We start from the raw sequence: 24,004 nt of genomic DNA on the forward strand, positions 1-24,004 counted from the left end.
TTGCAGTTTTTCATACTATTGGTCACATACGTACCCTTTCAATTCTTTTTTATATATAAGAAAATAAAGATTTTCATATATAGGAAAATATAAATAAAAAAGAATAAAAAAGTTAACTCCTAATATTTTCATATATATAAAAATAAAGATTTAAAGGAAAAAGGAATTTGGTCTTCACAAAGAAATATTGTATACTGTCAATTTGCATAAAGACAATATATAATTTTTTCACAGTCGACAACTCACAGCGGTTTGAACCAAACGACTTTCAGCTTTTTCACAGCAGATATCTCACCGCAGATTTTTCACAACAGACATCTTACAACAGCTTTTTCACAGCTCACAGCTGAACCAAATGCATCCTTACTCGTCTGTGGTGGTAGATTCGTTCGTGGAGCTCGCGAGTGGAGCTGTCACGACCCAAAACTGATGAACATGATTAAATTAATTAAACAACATCATCATGAGCATCATTCAAGCATAATGGAGCATCATGTGCATGTAATTGTTTGAGATAATTGAATTTCTTGCTTTGTTTAAGAGAGGGATTGTGAAGAAAGTTTAAATTTTGCTAAGTAACTATACTCCTATAAATTTTATTCAAATACTAGAATTCAAATGGTTAATTTTGAATTTTTTTTAAAAAAATTTATGTTTAACCCGAGCCATAAAATTCTTGGAAAATTTGATAACTGCCGATTTGTTTAACTTTTTGTGAGCAATCCTTAATAGATTTTTGAGTTTTTGTAGTTGTATTGTATTCTTGGTGATTTAATCTTACTCCAGTAAATTTTTGATAATTTTTGGAGTTCGGAAAGTATAAGATTTTAAAATTAGAAGTTAAATTACCGTTTTTCTTTAGTTCTTACACACCCGGGCCCACCCGTCAGCCCCTCTTCCCCCGCGTGACGCGTTCCGGCGTCGCCGGTTGGCCAGCCGCGGCAGCGTCGCCAAGCCGTCGGCCGCTGGCTGGGCCAGCGTGCCCGCGGGGCGACGCCTCCCCGGCGCCCGCCCTTTTTCTCCTCATCTCTCTCCCTCGGGCGCATTTCTTTCCCTCCCCGCGAAACCCTAGCACACCCGACCCGCAGCTGTTTCTTCCTCCTCCCGTCCGCCGCCGCGATTCGTCACCGCCGGCGAACCTCCGCACAATCCCGCGCACACGAAGCACTCCCAGCACCTCCTCTCTCGGCCCCGGCCCTCAACCGCCTCCCTCCTTCCTCGCAGCCGCTCCCCGACGCGCACCCCCATCCGCCGCCGCCGCCCTCCGCCGCGCCACCTTGCGCCGCCCGTCCGTACCGTGGGTGAGCACCCTTGACGTGCTGAGCCCCTCTTGCACACTCCGCTCCCCCCCTTCGCGCCTAGGCCATGCCCCTTCACCGTCCGCCGCGACGTCGCGTCGCGCGCGCGGGCCGCGTCGTGGGCTCGCTTTGGCGCGCCCCCGTGGCGAGTCAAGGCCAGCGGCCGGCCTTGACTCAGCTCGGGCCGGTCTGGCCTCCTAGGCCCACCTGTCGCCCGGGAGCGCCAGATCCGGGTGGCTTTAGCGGTTTTCAGAATTTTTATTTTTGTTTAATTGTGCTGTCAACATGTAAATTGCTTAACAAATTGTGTAGGCCTCCAAAAATTGTGAAACTTGGTTTGTTTGATTCCTAGGTGATGATTCTACTTAGAAAAATTGTTTTTGTACATGTTAATATCCTGTACACTTAGTTGTGAATTATTTTTGCCAAAGTGAATGGATTGCTTGATAATTGTTAGGATGCTCTAAAATGTCAATTAAATCCTATTGGAATCCTGGTGAAATGTTCTATCTAGGGGTATAACTTGTGCAAATGATCTTATGCTGGTTAATAGGGTTTTGGGTGTGTTAAATTAATTTCTGCCTGCAAGCTTGTTTTATTTATACTTTTGTTTAAAAGGTGATAAAATGTCAAAACCACTTCTTTTAGCTTTTTCTTCATGACTAGTTTCCCTGATATTTTTCTTGAGAATTTATAGAAATGTTTAATATGCCTTTTAAGATTTAACTTGTTTAAAGTAGCTGAAAATTCTGGATTTCATAAATAAATCTAATAAAATAGTTTTGCTGCAAATCCAACTCTCATGAGTTCCCTATGATGTCCTCTGCATGCAAACATTAAATCTTAATTTATGCTTGCTATATGAATTGTTTTGAGCAATTCTCGTTTTGATCCTTATGTGTGCGAATGTAATCGAAGAGCCCCCTTATCTAGTGTTCGCGTGCTTCCTTGTTAAATGTGATGCTAATTCTTCATTTCATCATATCATTTTCATATCATCAACATCGTGCTGATGCATACATTCCATTCATGCATTATAGTGACCGAAATGCCGGAGAACGAGCCCGTTGAGCCCGCCGAGATCGTCGAAACCGAGCCGGGAGTTGAATTTGTTGTCGAGCCGGAAGATAACCAAAGCAAGCAGCTAAGCATAATTCCTTGACCATTTAATTTGATTTGAATTTAGTTATCTCACTCAGATATATATATATATATATATGTTTATGCTAAATATTATCTATGGTATCGTGGATCCTATCTTTATGCACTGACCTCCTTGCTTTTATATACCCATGTCTTGATACTTATAGTTAGTAACTAATTAATTGAATAAATGCTTAGCCATGCTTAGAGTTGATCCGTAATTTGGAAGAAATTGTTGGGAATTGGATCACTTGCACGTTACACAACCTTTACCTTGCTCGCGATTGTCCGGGTTTGGGATGTTGAAAGTTTGTATCGGTCTAGTTGGAAAAGAAATTGTTTCGTGCTTTGGACGGAATGTAAGGCCTCGAGAAAGGAGTCTCGTAGGCATAGTCCGCTTGAATCAGTTAAGGACCGTCCGTGGATGATCTCGGTTTTGAGCATGTTATTGTACTACCACATATCCAATCATGGTATGGATGAGCCGATTATCTTCTAAGTATTAATTTTTGATGCACGGTCCTAGATGCGTGGCCATAGGGCTTTGTAGAGAGGCTTAGGGGTCCTCGGTGGACCTAGGTAACTCTCCGCGCAAGTTAGGCGTGAGGTTCAACGGTTGAGATTTATCGGGAAAGGTTGATGCGAGTACCTCATTGCTCAACGTGATCGGTTGGGTGAGTCGCATGGTCCTTGTGTCGTGTGGGTAAAGAAGTACACCCTTGCAAGATTAATTAATCAATTCGAATTGCCGCGCTCTCGGTTATGAGCAAGCTCAATATCCAATGAATTCTTCGTAGAAGTATCGTTTTTTCGGATTTGGTTCATGTCATCTCATGATACTTAATTGTTTTGTAATTCAATTAACTAAAATTTGAGGTGACTTAATTGTTTTGTAATTCAATTAACTAAAATTTGAGGTGGTTTGGGCAAGATAATTAAAATGCTAGGAAGCTAAGTGTTGGATTAGAGAGCTCATGCTTATGCAAATTACTTAACCCTGGAGCCTTATTTTGTAAGCCTTCATTTGCATAATCCTTGATTATTAACTATTTTGCGTAAGTCTTGCGAGTACCTTTGTACTCATATTGCTTTGTTAACTAAATTGCAGGTGAGCCGGAGATTGTGTTTGACCACTTCTATTCCACCGATCCGGTGCAGGTGAGAAGTAGGTCGATGCCGTCTTGACGATGTCCTTAAGCAAGACCCCATCATTTTATCGTTATTTAGTTATCCACCGGAATTGTTCCGCCGGCCGGCGGGCGGCGGCCGAATGTCGGTTCGGAGAGGAGGTGAAAACTGAAGCGTGATGGAAGCTGCTCGGCGACCTGTCGTTCAGCTCTGGTCCACGGCCACGGGCACGGTGGAAAAAGATGGCGCCCGGCGACCGCCCGCAGGAGCCGCAGCCTGCCGGCTGTGGACCGGTTCGTTAGGGAACGCGCAGAAATCCCTGGCGAGAGGGACGACGATCCGACCGGACGTCGAAGGCCACCGCGAACCGGTATGTATTTTTTTTTTCCGAAACACTGATGCAGACACGAACGCTCACCCGTATAATATACGCAACTCTATCCTTATAAACGCATATCCCTATGAACGCATGTATCTTTAACGTGTTGCCGAGGTCCATCTCCATCATCAGACTCGTAACAAAGATACAACTACAGGAAGTAATAGGTGATGAGAAATGATACATCCGACTTTTATCCTTCTTTTTTCCCGTGTGTTTTCACGGAAAGAAAAAAAGAAGATAACAAATATATTAGTGCTGTTTACATTACATACATACCAGAAGCGGTTCACATTACATTTGTAGAGACTTCTCAGAGTTGAAGGGACTTTCTTGTTATTTTGACTCGCATATATCATCAATCAGTATTTACCTTAAGCCAGACTTTTGATGCCCAACGGTACAAGCGTTTCGTAGTCATTCTTGTTGCACCCATCATCTGTGCTGCTATAGATGTAGTTTGAGTGGCTCTTCTCTAGGAGCTTGATAATGTGCTCCTCCAGATCCTCATCCGCATTGCACCTCCGGATAGTGTTTCTTTCGCCATTGGAGACGACGACGACCTCCTCTTTGTAGGTTGCAAGCAGATTGGCCACAACAACGTTCATCTTGTACTTGTGCAGAGCCATTTCTGCTTTCTGAATGAGAATCTCTGAATCTGTCTCCAGCTGCACGCCGCCATTCATTTCAAAAAGAGAGGTTAGACAAAGGGCTGCAACATTGCATAAACCTACCTAATAGCCGTCCGGCGTCAGATATCTTCTCTCCCGTGGTATCACCATGCTACAGGCAGAACTGACCTTGAAAGATATGCAGAAGGCCATGGGAGCCCATTGGTTTCGAAGAACTGAAAGCATTTTGGGGACCTGACTTAGCTTCATATCCAGTGGGCCTCCGGCTGACTGAATCTTATGTTTGGCCTGCATAATAACCGAATTCCCTATGAATCATGCGAGGTACTACTTCGCAGTAAAGCGTGATAAAATAATTCTGGATGAGGCGTTTAACGCGATCAGGCAACACATCTCCTACTGTAAATCATACCATGCTATCCCATGGAACATAAAAGTCGGATACAGCAGCAGCGAGATAGAACATCCCGTGGAGACCCACAGAGCTCATTGATGTAGCCACCATCTTCAGTAACTGTAATAAAATGTTGTGTGATGCTGTTCAGATTATCTTACTTCCATGCGACTCAAAAAAATAACACAAATGTGCAGTACCTGAAGATATTCAAATATCGTGGTGAATGGGAGTTTCAGCAGAGCGCCTCCTTCAATAGCCTGCGAGAAATTCACCTATCAGTCAATGCCTGTACATCAGTCCGCCACTATCAAGTGCTGATAACGAACACATGTTATACCTTGCTATACTCCCCAATTGCCTTCTTTACCACCGTCGTGTGGGACTCAACCACTGATCAAACAAACATAACAGATTCTAGCACAGTAAGGAAGTGGTCTTCTTATTTTTCTTTTAGTGTGCACAAGAAGCTGTAAATTACCAACCTTGAACCTTCGACTCTGTAGTTACATCAAAGAATTTGAGAAATGAATCATCAGGCAGGAACCTACAGAAAGGTTGGCAGCTCCCACTGCACTCACGCAGAACAGCATAAAGTATTTCAAAATTGCCCTCAAGTTATATGGAGGACAATCTTCTTTAGTATGTAGATATTTAACAGCTGAGAAAACTGAAAGGTAAAAACAATTTGCTGGCTTGCTGTGCCAGGACGCAAATGCTATTAGCCTTGTGGATTACCGTCGATGGACGAAGATGACAGCATAACCAGCCTTTAAGAAATACCTGTATCACCAGAAAAAGAAGGAAATCAGTACCTTGGAGTACTTACCGTTCACCAAAATTTTTACTGGAAAGAGACTATTCATACTTTCAATGCATTTATGAGACAGCTATCACAACTAACAAGCGATCACATGACAAACCATGTGTCCAAGCCAATATAACATTTGTACAGGCACAACACAAACTATGAGGCATGTAAAGCATGATCTCTCAAGTTTTAAAGGAAACACAAAGATTTTTCCACTAAAAACACACAATGCCAAATTTTATAAAGTAAACATTCCATGATTTAGATGTATACGAAAAGGTGCAGTAAAGAATGCCACTGGAAATTTAGGGATAATTTGCCAACAGGCAAAAGGACCGAGTGTGTCAGCCATATCCACTCCTAATGGTGCTTATGCATTAGTAACAGATTAACAATGTTTTGCACTACTGTTGCTATTACCTGTCTTCTACACATTTGGAGTGTACGAATTTCACAGGATACAGATATATACGACTAACTAACTAATAATCCAATGACTTCTTATAACAAATCCATTGTCCCGATGCCACCAAAAGGATAAATCCAGCTGCTAATAATCCGTTTCCATTGTCCCAAATGGGAGCTTGAAATTACAATAATTTTGAAACACGCTCTCAAGTGGGCCATATTGCAGTGTGCATGCTTTCGGGACCAGCTCATAATGAGGAGCTAGAGTAGTTACTACGCGCATCCTTGCAGCGCACTTACATCTAAGGAGAAATAGATCTTTTGTGGCGAGGAAACGGTTGACCGGAGCGTCTGGTGTGATTTGGAACAGAGTGCACTATGGGAGAGCAACTCGCCATAATCGCGCACAAAAGCACGAAGAGCAACTGAAGCTGGCAAGAAAATTTACTCGGTGGACGCGGCGCCGCGGTGGCCGGAGCTGAAGTTGTCGATGTAGCGGACGCACCGCTGCTCCAGCGGCACCGTCGTCCCGCCCGACGTGACGCACACGATCCGCCGCCGCCCGCCGCCCTCTGCGCGCGCATTGCGAAACAGGCTCGCACGGGTTAGCTAGCGCGCGCGGCCAAGAGGCTCGTCGCCACGCCGACGCGCCTCAGATGTTCGACGAAAAGACCAGCGCACGCCGCGTGCGTTCCCAGGCGGGGGCCTTGCCGAGGCAGCGCGCGGTTACCTGACGAGGGGTGGGAAGAGTTGCGCGCGACGAACTCCTGCAGCCTGGCGGCGACGGCGCCGGCGTCCCCCAGCGGCGGCGCGGTGGCGAAGAAGGATTCCGGGTCCTCCACCGCGACCATGATGGCGGGGGTTCCGAGGCCGGCGGTTTGGGGGGAGCGGCGAGATGGGCAGTGGAGTATTTAAAGGGGCGCGAAACTACCCACCTCTCCCCTACGGTTGGCGGTTGCATGCTTCTATCCGGCTGAAGTTCGCCAAGTCTTCCAACCTCCATCGGCATCGCCAAAGCTAAAATTCGTGTTCGAGTCCGGTTAGTCGTACTCGACCAGCCGAATTTCAACCGGGGACGGTGCTGAATTAGGTTTTCATGATGATAGATCCGACGGTTTTTCATAAATTTGAAGATGCTTTTTTCTCAATATATATACGGTGCAAAAGTAAATTTTCACATATATATGCGCATACTTAATCCTATTAAAACATATATATAATTCTGCTCTTATAAGCATATATGAGAGATTGAGTTGTTAGTTTTTTTATTAATGCAATCACTATAATCTTGTTGGCGACGGGCACGGCTGAAATAAATTTAGAAAAAAAATATAAGCATCCATGTTAAGTTGAGAAAAATACATCTCCATCTGGTGTGCAAACTACATCTCCATCTGAGCAACCAAATCGGCTGCATGCATATCGAGGAGGTAGTAGATTTACCGGCCTCTTTGATGACACTCAATTTCAGGTAGAAAGAAGCCATCTTTTATCGTATAGCATTAGATTCTGAGGAAAATACAGGACCGAGAAAAGGAAAAAGCACAAGAATCGTGGTCCACTTCAAATATGTGGGACCTATATTGAAGAACATATATGGGTATAAATCTTGCAATCGGACCATAAACGCTATCTGTTTTATCGGAGCTTCTCCAAAGACGATGAGACGCATACTAAAGGCATCCCAACACCGAATAAAAAACATAGAATCATTAAGAAAGATGGTTACCCCCCTCAATTTTGGAAAATATTTTCAGTAACACTAGCAAAATTGTGCACCCCTTGTAACGGCACGATCAATCAAACATGTAAACAGTTTATGTGAGGATGATTTGTTGCAGGGGATGACTACTGCTAATAATCAGAGAAATTAAAGTTTGATATTGTCTAAATATTTTCTGGTTGGAGAGTAATAAGGTGGGAGTGGGATGATACGGATCCTAGTTTTCAATAATGTGACGCTAGCGGCGGCCTTGATGAGCTAGCGCCTTCTCGCCGCCGCTCATCCCCTTTCCCCTGGAAGGCTGGAACCCAACCACTTGGGGCCTCCATTGTCTGGCTGCTAGCAAGTAGCAATAGCAGGGAGGGGATAGACGGACTCAGCGCGCGCGGGTCCCTACCGCCCTGCCTGCCGTGATCCATGTCGCCGTCGTAGATCCGGCCGGTACCACCGCGTACACGGTACACGTGCCCGCGCCGCGCCGCCCGAAGATCGCGCGGTGGCGCCGTGCCATTCGCACACGCGCGGGGGCCGAACCCAACCTAATTAAGCGACGCACTTTTGTTACATGAAGCGCCGCCTGCGTTTCTGGTTGAGCAACCATGCATGACTACCAACAAGTAGGAATAACAGCACACGTCCATCACTCCTGCCATGTTAGCTGGCCTGGCGTCATTACGTCATTCAACAGCTGGGATATGATCGTCAATCATTCTCAACGTGTTGTCTTCAGGTTAGGCTCGGCCATTACTAGTACAGTAACCCTTTTGCGTGCAGTGGCCCGGCTGCACGCTCAGGAGCCAGGACGACCGCCTGACGCCTTGACCGAACGAACCATGCATGCATGCGCACGGGCGCACGGCGCATGTGACCAGCGGACCTAGAGATGTCTAGCTAGGTAGAACGCACAATTTCTGGTTATATATATCCACGGTTTACGTACGTGCTTTTGGCATCGTTCATATCCGCAACAATCATCATGTATGTTTTCTAGCTAGCGTTTACGTAGAATGTCTCTTGTTTTCGTACACCCTTTATATGGTTTACATATGTTCTTCTGCAGTTACCTAGATTTCCTTACGTAGGCGTAGCAGTAGCAATAGCAATAATTTATCACGAGACGTGTTCCAAATTAATATGTGATGGACTTAAACATATATTTCTGTAAGGGGGCAAAGAAATAATAAAAGGAACAAATAAATAAGTTTCATTTCAACTACGTAAATGTATCACCATCAGGGCACTGTTTGTATCATAAATAGTGAAATAATATACTCTTTACGAACACGAAAATTGAATTGGTTGAAGCATCCACTGTTGGAAAACTAAGCATTCGTCCAACGCGTTAGTATCGGACGCATTTTCCGGTATTAACGCGCGAAAATTAGTACCGGTAGAAATTTTCAATATTCGAAGACCATGTAGTATCCGTCAATAACACCAACCGATATCAAATAGATGAGAGTACTCGTTAATGGCACCAACTGGTACTTATATTAATACTAAATGCTGGGATCAATCCCCTTTAGTTGTGATGAATCGGACGATCAACTGACGTTCGGGGCTTTTGGGATCAGCATAGATCGGCGCGTGCCTTTGCGGAGTACTATACAGAAGACAAAAAAAAAACAAGCAACCTGGTGGGTGGTACTGGTGGCTTGGCCGTCGGCCGGTGCTCCGCCGGCCCGGCCGCCCCTGTCTGTCCGTGAGCAGCGAGCGCGCGGTGGGCGTCGGCGCAGAGAGCCCCCTCGCCGTGGGCCGTGTAGGCTCACGCTCTGCCTCGCCCAACAGGCCTTTCTTTCTGCTGGGCTTGCGGACGCGCGGCCTTCTTCACACACGCACGAGAGAGAGAGAGAGAGAGAGAGAGAGCCAGGGAGAGGTGTCGCACTGTCGCATGTCCAAAGAAAATAAAAAAAAGGGATCCGGAATGGTTCGGGGTATTATTGAACCCGACGTGAATCGAACACGCAACCTTCTGATCTGGAGTCAGACGCGCTACCATTGCGCCACGGATCCGGAGGTGATGGTCGTGCTTAATAAGCTTATTAATAAGAAACCAAATCAGACATGCCCAACGACGGTTGGCCGCAGGAGGATTTGTTTGTTGCCCACTTGGCGGATACAGACAGAGGATCACCATCACAACGATGGGTCACGGAATCGCAGCCAAAAGCTCACACAAACCAACGAAACAAAACATCAAACAAAGCCACTAGCACAGCGAGAGCAGGCCGAAAAGAAAGAGGAACGGGAACTAGAGGTCCTCAAAGCTTTCCACGCGCTCCCTCCCCGCCACACGGGGCCCACCGCCTCATCTCCGCCCAATCACCGGAGCCCAGGTCAGATGGCCTCATCCACCGTGCCCTCACGTGGCTCTGCCACCACCACCTCTCTCCCCTCCCCTTCCCGCTTGCCCCCCCCCCCCCCCCCCCCCCCCCCCCCCCCCCCCCCCCACTCCTGCTCGGCTCTTTCCTCCCAAGCTCCCACCACCACTCCTCCCTCCTCGCCTCCTCGGCCTCCATTTCTCCAAGCACCCACACTCGGCGCGTCCCGCCAAAAACCCCGAGCCCCCGAACCCTATCCAGCGCCCCCCCGGCGCGCCATGTCCGTCGCGTCCGCGGCGGCGGCCTCCCTCGTCGCCTCCACCTCGCTCTCCGTCCCCGGCCACCTCCGCCTCCGCCGCTTCCGCCTCCACCCGCGGCCCCCGCCTCCCCGGCTCCCGTGCTCCCGCCGGCGATCGCGGGGCTGCCCTGTGCGCGCCGTCCTCGAGGACCGCGCCCCCCCGCCGGCCGAGGAGGACGCCGCCAAGCGCTACGGCCTCAACGGGAACGGGAGCGGCCTCGGGTACGACGATGCCGCCGTCCAGAACTACCTCGGGAGCAACGGAAACGGCAACGGGAGCGCCGGCGCGGCGGTGAAGGAGAAGGAGCCCGCGGCGGCGACGGCGAGTAGCGCGGCCGTGGTTCACGTCTCGCCGGTGGAGGATGAGAGGCGGAGGAAGGAGAGGGTGGAGGAGATCGGGAAGGAGGATGCCTGGTTCAAGCAGAGCGGCGGGGAGCGCTTGCCTGTGCCTGAGGTGAGTTCTGCTTGCTTATCGTCCGCATCGCTGCATGTGTTGTCCAGCGCCAGTTCCAAGTGGGTGATCATATGGAATAGGCAAAGTGTTGCGTCGACTGAAGTCAGTGGCGCAGCTTGACTTGGGTGACATCAATTCAATGCAATGTGGGGACAAGTGCATTCGTGGTACTATAGTTGGAATGGAGTTCAAATTTAGGTAGGAGTATAGTACCAGCATCACATATCTTCAGAAACTAATAGCGAGCTAGTAGCATCATCCGAGGCGCTCTGGAGCAAAATCGATCGGGCCTGGTTGAAAATACAACAGGCTGGCTGGCTGGTTGGTTCACTGTGTCAGGTTGGGTAGATGATACAAGGCCCCAACTTTACGTCTTTACCCTTAGCTTCTGAGGTTATTTGAGGTTCCCACTTCCCAGCATGATTCCCACAGTGCCAATTTGTTGGTAACCATGATATGTAATGCTGTTCGCTGCCGTTTCTTTGTCATTCACCGTGCTCCTTCTCCCTTTCCTTTTAAGTTGAATAACTAAATATTGCAGGTGTCTGTTGCTCCTGGTGGTCGCTGGAATCGGTTTAAAACTTATTCAACAATTCAAAGAACATTGGAAATATGGGGCTTCGTTTTTACATTTATATTCAAGGCTTGGCTCAACAACCAGAAGTTCACCTACAGAGGTTAGTAGTTACCTTTAGATGTTGTTTTTTGAAGGAACTCACCCATACATGTTTGTTTTTATACCTGTCAAAAGAAGTAATAAGATCTTCCCATTTATTTTATGATTTATTTTATCACATTTTTGTTACAAACATTTGTGAATACAATTGAAAACAAATCCTTCATCCTATACAACAGTGTGCATGATGTGCTAGACTGCTAGTCAACACATTGGATGCATATCACTTACACAATGATGTTTACAAATGTTTTGCAATTTTCTAGGTGTTTTTGTGCATAATACATTCTGTTTGCCTAGACGTTTGCTTCGAAATTGTATACCTTGATTAAAGGTCTAAAACAACTTCTGCAGGGGGGATTACGGAAGAGAAAAAGATAATGAGGAGGAAAGTTCTTGCCAAGTGGCTAAAAGAGAGCATTTTGAGATTAGGCCCCACATTCATCAAAATAGGGCAGCAATTCTCCACCAGAGTGGATATTCTTCCACAGGAATATGTGGATCAGTTATCTGAGTTACAGGTCTGTGTGTTGAAATTTTTTTAATTGTAGATATGCCTGGTGTCAGAAAGTAATTTTACCACCCTCTATCATACACAAGCCTAAATGTTCATTAAAGTTAGTTCTCGCCAAGTGGCTAAAGGAGAGTGTTTTGAGATTAATCCCCACAATCATAAAAATTAAGCAGCAGTTCTCCACCAGAGTGGATATTCCTACACAGGAATATGTGGATCAGTTATCTGAGTTACAGGTCTGTGTGTTGGAACTTATTTTGATTGTAGACATGCCTGGTGCTTGTTAGAGGAATTGCTAGAAAGTAATTTGACCACCCTCTATCGTATATACCCCCTCCGTCCTGAAATATAAGGCACTTTGGTTTGTCCTAAGTTAATAATATTTTGAATGTCAAATGAGTATAATTAGATCCGTTACGAAATATATTTTCATAATTTACTTATTTGATGTGCTAGATGTTAATACACTGCTCTATAAATTTCGTCAAACTTATACTACTTTGACTTAGGACAAACCAAAATGCCTTATATTTCAGGATGGAGGGAGTAAGCTTAAATATGCACTAAAGTTAGTTCGGTTTTCTAGATCAGCCTAGTGGATAACCAAACTTGCTAGCCTCAGATTGTCCACTGTGCTCTGTGCAACCCTGTAGCATATTAGCATTTATCAGTATTCAGTAGCTCAGTGCTAATGTGAAGGAAGAAAATAGCTGTCAGATGTGCTATTAGAAATTATGTTGTTCTCTTTTCTAGTTTTTAGCTAATGCACATCCCTATATTAATTCCCGTATTATGATGAAATCATGGAATTTTTGTCTCTCTTGCAGGATCAAGTTCCTCCATTTCCCTCAGAGACAGCTGTAAAAATTGTCGAAGAAGAGCTGGGGGCATCTGTCAATGAGAAATTTGATAGATTCGATTTTGAACCAATAGCTGCTGCTAGCCTCGGTAATAAACTTGTGATGTTAATAAACACGTTGACACTATAATCATCTATCCTCTTTTGGCAGGCCAGGTTCATCGGGCACGTCTGAATGGCCAAGAGGTTGTCATCAAAGTGCAAAGACCTGGTCTGAAGGAGCTGTTTGATATTGATCTGAAGAATTTAAGGGTAAGTTACTTTTAGTGTTACTACTCCTAGGAGATACCGTGCCTTTATTTTTCAGATAATGGAATAAAACATCCTGCATCATACATGGTTTTATATGTGCTATCGTCTTTTATTAGAATATTAAAAAATATATTATGTTTGTTACCTAATCTGATCTGAGTTCATTTTTTTTTACCGTTTGCTAAAAATTTACTGATTGGTTCTAGGTAATAGCTGAATACCTTCAGAAAGTGGATCCAAAGTCAGATGGTGCCAAGAGAGACTGGGTTGCTATTTATGATGAATGTGCATCTGTTTTATATCAGGTAACTTAGTTTTATGAGCATGTGTTATTGTGCTGTATTTGACTATGTTATTGCTGATCATGTAATCAGCTCATGGTTTTTATCAGGAAATTGACTATACGAAGGAAGCATTTAACGCTGAAAAGTTTGCTGAGAACTTCAAAAAATTGGATTATGTGAAGGTTCCTGAAATTTACTGGGAGCACACTACACCTCAGGTTTCGTCTATATAGAAACTTATAAAATAGATCCAACTAGCAACTTGGAATAAACACTTAAGTTTATTTTATATTGATTGCAGGTTTTAACAATGGAGTATGTCCCAGGAATTAAAATTAACAGAATAAAGCAGTTAGACAAATTAGGAGTCGATCGGAAAAGGTATGTATTGTGTACCAGTCAGCCATGGCCTCAATTTTCTGTCCCAACTGACATTGGCTGCTTCTGGCTAACGTGAATCACTTTCAGATTAGGCCGGTATGCTGTTGAGTCCTACCTTGAGCAAATCTTGTCCCATGGATTTTTCCATGCTGACCCGGTTAGTCATTCTGTACATCCTCCACAAACACTGATGTGGTCATTATTGTTACTTCTCACCTTCACATCATCCTTCACTTCATTTCTATTCATGCATTGGCCTGTTAAAATCTGTATCATTGAGTTTATGAGGTCCCTTTGTCATGGTGCTAGCCTTTGCATACCTAGCTCGTTTAAAGTTATCTGACCTTGGCAGATTTATGGCTCACCTCTCTGTGCAAATGTGCTTCAGCCATAGACAAAATCCAACATGCTATTATATATATTGCAAATTTCGTGAGACTGAATCATCCCTACTGTCTTCTTGCTCCTTTTTATTATCTCAAATAGAGCAGCTGTTATGCTCTGGCTTAAAAGCTAATGGTGATTTCTTTACAGCATCCAGGAAATATTGCTGTTGATGATGTCAATGGTGGGAGGCTTATCTTCTATGACTTTGGAATGATGGGAAGGTAGCATACGATTTTCTTTATCCTTTTGCATAAGCTTCATTTCTTGAGAAAATTTGTGCCACTTCCCTTGATCTAGTTGCGGTATGGATAATCTAATGTTCACTCTTCTTACTTGCAGTATCAGTCAAAATATTCGGGAAGGACTGCTAGAAGTATTCTATGGAGTTTATGAAAAGGATCCTGACAAAGTAAGTCTCTGGGCATAATAGCATCCTGAGGATAATTTAGACCCTGTGAAGTTCTGGTAATGTTGAATCCTGTATACCTGCAGGTGCTTCAAGCAATGGTTCAAATGGGTGTCCTTGTTCCTACCGGAGATATGACTGCTGTCAGAAGAACAGCTCAATTTTTCCTTAATAGGTAGTTATATTTAACTGAGAAGATTTGCCCCCCCTTGAATAGGCATGAGAGCTGCGTAGAGCTGCGTGCCATCTCATAAGAAGAAAGAGTAACCAAATACGATGCCGTCCCTGAGAAGATGTTACCTTTTAGTTATTTGCAAATATAATCTTTTGAACTGTATAACCATGAAGTTTGACATTACTTTGTTGTGTCTATTATTTATAGCTTTCAAGAGCGTCTCGCAGCACAAAGGAAGGAGAGAGAGATGGAAAATGCAGAATTAGGATTTAAAAAGCAATTAACTAAGGAGGAGAAGTTCGAAAAGAAGAAGCAGAGACTTGCTGCCATCGGTAATGCTTTGTAACCTACCAATGGACTTATGGACTTGATAGATGGAAACATGTCAAGGTGTATTCTGTTAATTTCGTTATTTTGACTCACTAAATTTTGCAGGAGAGGATCTTTTGGCAATTGCTGCGGATCAACCATTTCGGTTCCCTGCCACATTTACATTTGTGGTCAGAGCATTCTCAGGTTTGAATGTCTAATAGCCTACATGTTTTCTGAGGAAATGATTATCATACTGTCATTGTTCCTCATGCTATCTCCATTCTTTGCAGTTCTAGATGGCATTGGGAAAGGCCTTGATCCTAGATTTGATATTACAGAGATTGCTAGGCCGTGAGTATTTAATTCATTACTAGCATTTCATCCTTTTATTTTTTTAACAAAGAAACACGTGAAGCTTGCCCATCTTCACTTATTTTGTATTCTTAACAGGCTAAAATGTTTTCAGCTTGACCTTTTTTCTGGTGCTGACTTGATACATCTGTTAAATTTACTAGATATGCCCTGGAATTGCTAAGATTTAATGAAGCTGGTGTTGAAGTAGTTGTAAAGGCAAGTTTCAACATTTGGTCAATACTGTTGTTAACCTACTATATGGTGGCCTTTCTTTGGAGTATTCATATTGAGATTTTTAAGTGCTCTTGATTTTTATCATACGTCAGGATGCAAAGAAGAGATGGGAAAGGCAGTCCCGTGCATTTTATAATTTGTTCCGCCAACCTGACAGAGTTGAAAAGCTTGCACAAATCATTGAGCGTTTGGTAAGCACAGCATTTTTAACACTACTTCGTGGTGTATTTGTGTTGTTTGCACATGGCCTTTCAAGGAAAGAGTGTGTCATTGAACTCAATGGATTGCTGTTTTACAGGAGCAAGGTGATCTCAAGCTTCGTGTCAGAACACTGGAATCAGAAAGAGCATTTCAAAGAGTTGCCGCAGTTCAGAAGACTATTGGATATGTGAGTTAAATGACATACTGAACCATGAAAAGGACATACTTCTGATGGATAGAGCTGAGTTCATGCAATTCAGTTAGCTCCTGCATTGAATGTACTTGTAAATGTTAAAACAAAGTTAACATAGGGTGCCTGCAAATTCGAAGAAAGAAACTTGATCAAGTGAACGGCCGTTGCATGATGAAATTGGTTTCTTTATTTGATACTGCATTTTTTTCTGAAGTTCCATATCGTCATAACATGTCCTGAAGTGCTGTTCTTTGTCGTCCAGGGAATTGCTGCAGGTAGTTTGGTGAACCTTGCAACCATGTTGTACTTCAATTCGATCCGGGTGAGTTTTCCAACGAACTGGAGCATATCTTTCACCAAATTTCTAGCATGCATTTGTTTTACCACACCTTTAATCAACCATTACAGGGACCAGCAACAATTGCGTACTCTCTTTGCGCGTTCTTCGCTCTACAAGTTCTTGTCGGCCTTATCAAGGTGAAGAAGTTGGATCGGCAGGAGAGACTGATAACCGGCACTGCCTGAGCCCTGAGTCCTTCGTCCATTGGTGACAACTGACCCGTCGTTTTTCAGTGTTGCCCGGTGTCTTCACTGTCCCATTTTGTTTTCTCTTCTGCCCAATTTTACTCCCAGGCGATGTAGCATAGCCACTGCCACCGGTGTCTAAGAGTCGTATGTATATGCGGTGTATAACAGAAAGATGTATATAGTGTATAATAGACATTTTTACATGTATCGTGCGCTTCTATGGTGCACCAGAAACAAAGATTTTGTTTCATATATTGATTCAGGGTGAATGACAGGTTTCCTGGTTTCAGTTTGATGCCATCCTCGGTAACACTAATCACAATGGAGGGTTTCGTATCTCTATTTCCAAGAATACCACGTCAGCTTGGGGAATGAATGAAACACTATGCCTCAATAGAGAGTTTCATTTCACTGTTTCCAAAGCTAACCAGTATAATTAAATGCTAGTTGATCTATTGGCGTACGGGATCCCCATAAAACAACGGCGGTCACAGTAACAACGGCGGTCACAGTGGTCGTTTCACGCAATTTTCAACGTCTTGGAAACAAGTTAGCAGAGTGTCGTGGGGATGAAACTGGTTCCTTCTCTTTTCTCATTAAATCAGTACCATATCATCAAAAATGCTGATGTGTCGTGATAATTAATGCCATGAAACTCGTCATAAAACCCTATTATGATTAGCCTAAGAGATTTTGAGATTTTGTTTCAGTTCTCTCTCTCGCTCTCTGTTGAGGATGTGGCCACGCTAAATGGCATTGCTTGTTAATGTTCGTTAAGTCAATGGTGGTTAGCAGTAAACCACATCGTTAACAACCCAGCGTAATAAATTGTCAAGCTTCCTAGCTTTGGGCCCGGTCATGTGAACCGTATCCCCTCTGTTCAAAATTATAAATTATTTTAATTTCTCTAGATACACGCTTTTCTAGATATATAATAAAAAGAGTAAAGTGCATCTGTAATACATGAAGTTGCATCGTTGTTTCATTTTGGTCCACCAAGTTGCTAACTTGCCCCCACCATACACTAGGTTGTTCGTTGTGTGCATATACAGTACACCGTATACCAACAGTGCGTATTCCACGGACTTGGCATGATAATAAAGATATGAAAGGATCTAAGTGCATGCTCCGTCCCAACAAGATCCCAAAATCACATAAACCAAATTTCTAAACCCTAAATTGGACCTCCTTTACTTTAACATCGTCGTCACGTCACGTGCCTACCTCTAGTAAGTCTTATGATGGTGCTTGAGATAGTAAGAAATAGCTAGCTTGTGCCAATTAAATGTGATTTTTCTTCTGGAAGGCCGTATTTTTCCGAAGTTAAAACAGAAAGCAATCGCGCAGGAGACAGCACGTATCAATCGAATCCACGTATATCAATGTTCTAGTCCCCAACCGATAACGAATTATAGGAAAAGACACAAGAGCTAATGGTTGGAGAAAATTGAACATATGCTACAGTATTTTCAGTTCATAATCAATTCTCTTATCGAACATGTATCCGTAGAGGCCTCATACGTGGTCCACAACCTCTACAGGCCTCCACCGTCCTCAACACACACGGGGGCTAAAAGTCTCATCAACATACCATCTTAGATCATGTGTCACCGTATTTTGCAGCTTCATGTATCGTATTGCTAAGTTCGCAACTTGTTGGACCAAAGTGAAACAACGATGCGCATTACTATAATAAAGAATATTTATCTAGAAAGGATAAAATAACAGACGGAACAGTACCGGTGGAGCTTTGCCGCGTGCAACCAACCTCGCAGGAACCACCGTCGCTGCGCCCAAGAAAACAAGTTGCAAATAGCACTACCCGCTTCACTAAGGTATGACAAAAATGTAACGCGGTTCTGCATATACAATTGGACGCCCGCTGCTACATCCAACGGACCGCTAGCAGCAACAATGCTTCAGAAATTCACCCTCGAATATACGAATTTCATCTTAACGACACAACAGCAAGCCTACCCCCAGCTTCTGAGGCTAGTGAGGAATCCAAAAATAATATCATCCCTTCAAATTGTCACTAACAATTCCAAAAGCTACCTTTCATATACACAAGCAGCAATTAGACTGAATCTGCCAATTAAGTTTCGAATTCTTCTCTCGGAGCCGTGGAATGACTGGTGCCCCGTAAGGCTGTCACCTTGGGCCGGACAGCTCCACGGCGCGCAGGTTATATGTTGAATCGACGATCCAGTCGTTGCGGAGCGGCGCCGACTCAGCCTCCTGCCTCACCACCTCCACCTTCTGCCACTCGTCCCATCGCTCCGCCAGGCCATCACCTTCGAGCATCCTCACCACCTCTGACATCTTTGGTCGGTCCAATGGGGAGCCCTGTGTGCAGAGGAGCGCCACCTGGATCAAGTTCTCCACCTCGGTCTCCTGGTAGGCGTTCTGCAGGTCTGGGTCCACCAACATCTCGACCTTCTTCTCCTTGAGCAGTCCTTTCACCTGCAAGATGCCAATTGGAATTACTCATTATTGCCAGCTTGTTCTTGCCATGAGCAGTCCATTCATTCCAGAGTTCTGATAGTTGAACATGTTTTTATAATGCATCAGGAATATGGTAGGGCAACTGATTGCGCATTAGCATATTCTAGGAATGATTGATGCTCCCTGTAGGTTGAACTAGCCAGCTTGTCACTTGCCAATGCATGCTCTCTAATTAACAAGGGAATGGGTTAAGAGGCGACTCATGATTACGAGGTAAGCTACTAAGCTTTGATACCAATCATTAAGAAAACAAACTATTAAAGTATAGCCCACGGACAGCGAAGTAGTATGGAAGAGAAAAGGCATGAGCTGTAGTGCGGTAATTTACCCAGTCAAGCAGCATAACATCATCATCATTTGCAAGACGAGCAAGATCGAATGCCCTCTGTCCAGTAATAAGCTCCAGAAGCATGATCCCGTAGCCAAAAACATCAGTCTTCTCAGAGGACTTCCCAGTGGAAAGGTACTCAGGAGCAATATGTCCAATTGTTCCACGAACAGCAGTAGTTACATGGGTGTCCTTGTAGTCCATAAGCTTGGCAAGCCCAAAATCACCCACAACTGCCTCAAAGTCCTCGTCCAAAAGAATATTCGCAGCTTTGACATCACGGTGGATGATTTTTGGATCACAGTGGTCGTGCAAGTAAGAGAGTCCTCTTGCAGATCCCAATGCAATCCGTCTCCTTGTCTCCCAGTCAAGAGGTGGTTCAGATGGTTGGCGCTCTATGAAACCAGTAGTTCAGTACCATTAATGAGAACAGGAAGCATAATATGGCTGTAAGTGGCAGCCATATTTAGAACAATTGTATAACAGAAAAGAACAAAATACCTCGTAAACGTGATGCCACACTCCCATTAGCCATGTATGGGTAGACTAGCAATCGCTCAGTAGGTGTCATGCAGAAACCACGAAGCCGGAGAAGGTTCCTGTGCACTGCCATGCTAATCATCTCAACCTCTGTTTGGAACTGAAGCTCACCACCAGGTGTACGCTCCTCCTTTAATCTTTTGACTGCTACCAATGAACCATCAGCGAGCCTTCCCTTGTACACTTTTCCAAAACCACCTCTTCCTAAAATGTGCTTATTGCTGAAATTATCAGTTGCAACTTGAAGCTCCCGCAATGAAAACTTTTTGAGCTGACCAAGATGAACTTCTGGATCCTCCTCAGCTGAAGAAAAAAAGAACCAGCGGATGAACAAACAGGCAATATGGATTAACAGAAAATAAAGTCCACCATATGATACAGACCAGGCACATCAAAGAAATGCTCTTCAGGCTTACGACGGCGCCACATTGCAAATGCAATTGCAGGAACAGCAAATACCAATGCGGCACCAGCAGCAACACCTCCAGCAATTGCTCCAGTGCTAGAGGCACCTAATAGAAGCGGAGATATAAATAGTACATGTCATCCAAAATGCTAAACCTTCTCTAATAAACTAATGAGAGACCGACTTAAAGTAGATCCATAAAAAAATACCTGTTGATGGGGTTGCAGGTGATGGAGGGTTAAACGGAGGCGGAGGGGAAAAAGGAGGAGCCCCAGGGCATGGCTTTGTAGTACCAGGACCACAGAGCAATGGATTGTTGGCAAAACTGTAACAAGCAGGTAACATTCATCATCCACACTGAAGATACAGTTAGGCTAAGCATCATTTAGTTGCCCAGGTAAAAAGACCTTATAGGAGTGAAGAGTGAAAAGGAACCAGTCGATGGGACTTGTCCTGAGAGGTTGTTGTTCGAAAGATCCCTGCATTATCATGATAGTTATATATCCATCCAACAAATAACAAAATCATCAAGAGTACAGTAGTAGTGCGCATGCTACTTACAGTACTTGGAGAGTGGAGATATTGGTCAAGGATTCAGGAATTTGACCAACCAAGCTGTTGTTGTTAAGACGGCTATCCTTGCAAAATAGGCACAGAAACAAATAAATATTTGTGACTATATCTGAATATAAGAGAATAGAAGACACAGTAATAAAAATTAAAAAAATGACAACTCTATTGTTTCCAAAAAGACAGCATGGGTGTTGCCAATAAAATATATATTTCAACAATATAACTGCCAAAAAAATAGAGTAAGCACCAGAAGAGTAAGCGAAAAGGAGAAACAAACACCTGAGTCCATGTATAAAAAAAGAAAACAACTAGCAAAATACCAATGTCACACAAATCGACAAATGTAATCTCACATGTTACTTTAATTTTTTTCGGTGAGAAATATATAGGTTGTTCTCGACAAAGAGATCAAAAGTATAAAACACGAGCCAGAATAAAAATTGAAAAGAATCAGAACAACAGTTGTAACTGAAACAACATAAGCAGTTGCTAGTAAACGAAATGAGTGCTCTTACAGGAAACGCAGCTTCAATAGGTTCCCAAGGCTGTCAGGGATATTGCCAGAGAAGTTGTTCATATACAGATCCAAACTGACCAGGTTAGTTAGGTTGCCCAGTTCAGGGGGTATTGTCCCACTTATGTTGTTGCTGTAAAGCTCCCTATTACAAAAAAAAAAGGTAACATAAATCAGTTATCAGATGTAAAGGGAGGCAAACAAAATGAGGGAATGTATGCTACAGCTAACAGAATCAGGTATAAAATGTAAAGGAAAGGATTTTTTTAAGATCTACCAACTTCTACATGGACCATTTTTAGCTTCAAACAACATATCATGCACATCTGAAAACAATTACACTGAGGGTGCATACAAGAGAGAGCTAATTCACATCTTGAAACAATTAGCAAAACCAGCACATGCAGAACTTACAAATATTGGAGATTTTTCAGCTGACCAAGCTGGGGGACTAGTACACCTGATAATTGTGCATTTCCAAGGTCACTGAGAAAGGGAGAACATTTAGAATAAAACGGTGCACATCTTTAACACTTTGAAATGCACAAATGAGAGATTTTTCAGCAACTTACACTCTGATAACACTGTTATCATTGTTACATGTAACATGGAACCATGTACAGGGATTAACAAGAGTGGGATCCCAACTCTGCAAGACATTGTTAGCATCTTTCAAGCTCTGCCGCAGGCTGTACAGAGCATCACCTGTGGACACAAGGTAGCATTATCATCAGCAAGCATATTGCAAGTTAAGATGAACAAACATATAAGAAATTTTATCGACAACAAGCTTCTATGCAAAAAATAGGCAAAAAAAAAGGTCTCATAGGAAGAAACAATGTGATCAAGATTTCCTAAACAGGTAAGGTAAAAACTACGTACTCGAAAGTTCCCAGAACACAAGAAGATTACTCACACAATAGGCCGCCATCCATTGTTAGTACTACACAGTGTCTGATGTTCTTCTATTCATGGTAGACCCTGGGGACACATCCTATAGAACTATAATGTTCAATAACTACCTATCTCAGAAAGAAAAAAAAATCTGGGAGAGAGAAGGGGGGGGGGGGTACGGGTCAATAACATGGCTAGGATCAACACAGAACTAGCATCAATTTTTTTTTACTAGCTCAAAGAACGGGTCAAAAATCTCGCCTCAAAGTCAATATTAGCAAGCCAAATGAAACTCCTTAATTTCGGAAGGCGATATTATCGGAATTCCTCTTTTTAAACAAGCAAACTAGGCCGAACTTGGTGGCCTCGTGCTGCAGCACTGTTGGAAGCGGACTTCACGGTGGATTGGACGCCCAAACGCGGAAAGTGCTCCCGTATGACACCGAACAAGAAAAGAAAATCTACGGTTTCTCCAAAGCAAGCGTTGCTCCATGAAAGCAGTGGCATAACTAAACTTGCTCATAAACAGCAGGAGGCCAAAAATACCACCACCGATGGAATCAAGAGACAGAGATCGGGCGATACCAACTAGCACAAGCTAAGCATCGAATTAAGTAGAGCAAATCAAGCTCAGATGCTCCGTCCCCGCAGCACAGATTTCAAACTTGGGCCCAAGCCGAACCGAGCAGCACGCGGGGGGGAGGAGGGGGGTGTTGCTCCTGCTACGTATCAGATCAGGCGAGAGACTCACCCTCGGTGTTGGCGACGACCCGACCCGGGCCGAGCAGCACCGCCACCGCGAGCACCACCGCCCACCACCTCCCCGCCGCCGCCATTCCGACTCGCGCGCAGAGCGGGCCCCACCACCTCACCGGCGCATGGGGCGGGCGGGCCCCCCTAAAACGGTGCGCCTTGAGGCCCGATCTGCCACGCCGCCGCCGGCGTCCCCCCGCTCCCTCCTGAGCTCACGACCTGCGCCTCCTCCTCCCCGTCTCCCCTATCTCCCTCCCTCTCTCTGTCAAATGGAGGCGATATTTTTTTCCTTTTTTCCGCGGCGAACTCTCTCTCTCTCTCTCTCTCTCTCTCTGTAGCTGCAGCTGCTGGAGATGGAGTGCGGCTGTGCGCGTGTGTATGTGTGTATGTCCCGACCTAAATTGTTCTTCTACTACTCCGCGACGGGACCATCGCCTATGCTCGCGGAACGAGCGGGAGCCCCCACCGCGGTGACGCCGGCGGAACGCCGCTGACGCGCGGGGCCGGGCGGTCCCCGGGCCCGAGCGGAAGCGAGAGGGGTGGGTGCCGCGAGCTGGGGAGGGCGGGGCCCGGCGTGCTTTTGGGGGAGTGGGGTGGGTGACTTGATGGAGCTAGTGGGAGGGAAGGGAAGGGGGAGCAGGGGAGGCATCTGCTGACATGGCGGCGCCCGGGCGCCGGGGATCTCGTGGACATGGTCCTCGGTACGCCCGGTCTCGTCGTCGTTCCTGACTGGCTTCCCGAGTGAT

General features: G+C 44.7%; 3 protein-coding genes and 1 non-coding gene across 4 annotated transcripts; 1 reads left to right on the plus strand and 3 right to left on the minus strand.

The window, feature by feature from the left end:
• Positions 1 to 4,122: 4,122 nt before the first annotated feature.
• On the minus strand, positions 4,123 to 7,044 carry LOC112900265 (phosphopantothenate--cysteine ligase 1-like). The gene is made up of 9 exons (XM_025969063.1): positions 6,924 to 7,044; positions 6,642 to 6,765; positions 5,713 to 5,757; positions 5,460 to 5,545; positions 5,315 to 5,367; positions 5,175 to 5,234; positions 4,993 to 5,094; positions 4,749 to 4,868; positions 4,123 to 4,616 (listed from the first exon to the last, which is right to left on the minus strand). The coding sequence occupies exons 1-9, from the start codon at positions 7,042 to 7,044 to the stop codon at positions 4,323 to 4,325; spliced, it is 1,005 nt and encodes a 334-aa protein (XP_025824848.1). The 3' UTR covers positions 4,123 to 4,322.
• A 2,813-nt stretch (positions 7,045 to 9,857) lies between these two features.
• Positions 9,858 to 9,929, minus strand: TRNAW-CCA. Its single transcript has one exon. It is a non-coding gene; the product is annotated as a tRNA-Trp (tRNA).
• A 451-nt stretch (positions 9,930 to 10,380) lies between these two features.
• LOC112891054 (protein ACTIVITY OF BC1 COMPLEX KINASE 8, chloroplastic) lies at positions 10,381 to 17,038 on the plus strand. The gene is made up of 20 exons (XM_025957954.1): positions 10,381 to 10,989; positions 11,531 to 11,666; positions 12,020 to 12,186; positions 13,007 to 13,127; positions 13,190 to 13,290; positions 13,497 to 13,595; positions 13,682 to 13,792; positions 13,876 to 13,955; positions 14,043 to 14,112; positions 14,490 to 14,563; positions 14,682 to 14,751; positions 14,835 to 14,923; positions 15,131 to 15,255; positions 15,359 to 15,439; positions 15,526 to 15,586; positions 15,751 to 15,805; positions 15,916 to 16,014; positions 16,122 to 16,211; positions 16,480 to 16,539; positions 16,626 to 17,038. Exons 1-20 carry the CDS (start codon positions 10,516 to 10,518, stop codon positions 16,740 to 16,742), a joined length of 2,280 nt encoding a protein of 759 aa, XP_025813739.1. The 5' UTR covers positions 10,381 to 10,515; the 3' UTR covers positions 16,743 to 17,038.
• Positions 17,039 to 18,609: 1,571 nt separating this feature from the next.
• On the minus strand, positions 18,610 to 23,744 carry LOC112884039 (LRR receptor kinase SERK2). Its single transcript, XM_025949352.1, has 11 exons — positions 23,257 to 23,744; positions 22,184 to 22,316; positions 22,026 to 22,097; positions 21,613 to 21,756; positions 21,086 to 21,157; positions 20,932 to 21,003; positions 20,734 to 20,849; positions 20,502 to 20,630; positions 20,080 to 20,421; positions 19,579 to 19,973; positions 18,610 to 19,208 (listed from the first exon to the last, which is right to left on the minus strand). Exons 1-11 carry the CDS (start codon positions 23,339 to 23,341, stop codon positions 18,897 to 18,899), a joined length of 1,872 nt encoding a protein of 623 aa, XP_025805137.1. The 5' UTR covers positions 23,342 to 23,744; the 3' UTR covers positions 18,610 to 18,896.
• Between the last annotated feature and the right edge of the window lie 260 nt (positions 23,745 to 24,004).

Source organism: Panicum hallii, chromosome 1 (assembly GCF_002211085.1).
Source record: "Panicum hallii strain FIL2 chromosome 1, PHallii_v3.1, whole genome shotgun sequence".
In the NCBI taxonomy this organism is placed as follows: domain Eukaryota; kingdom Viridiplantae; phylum Streptophyta; class Magnoliopsida; order Poales; family Poaceae; genus Panicum; species Panicum hallii.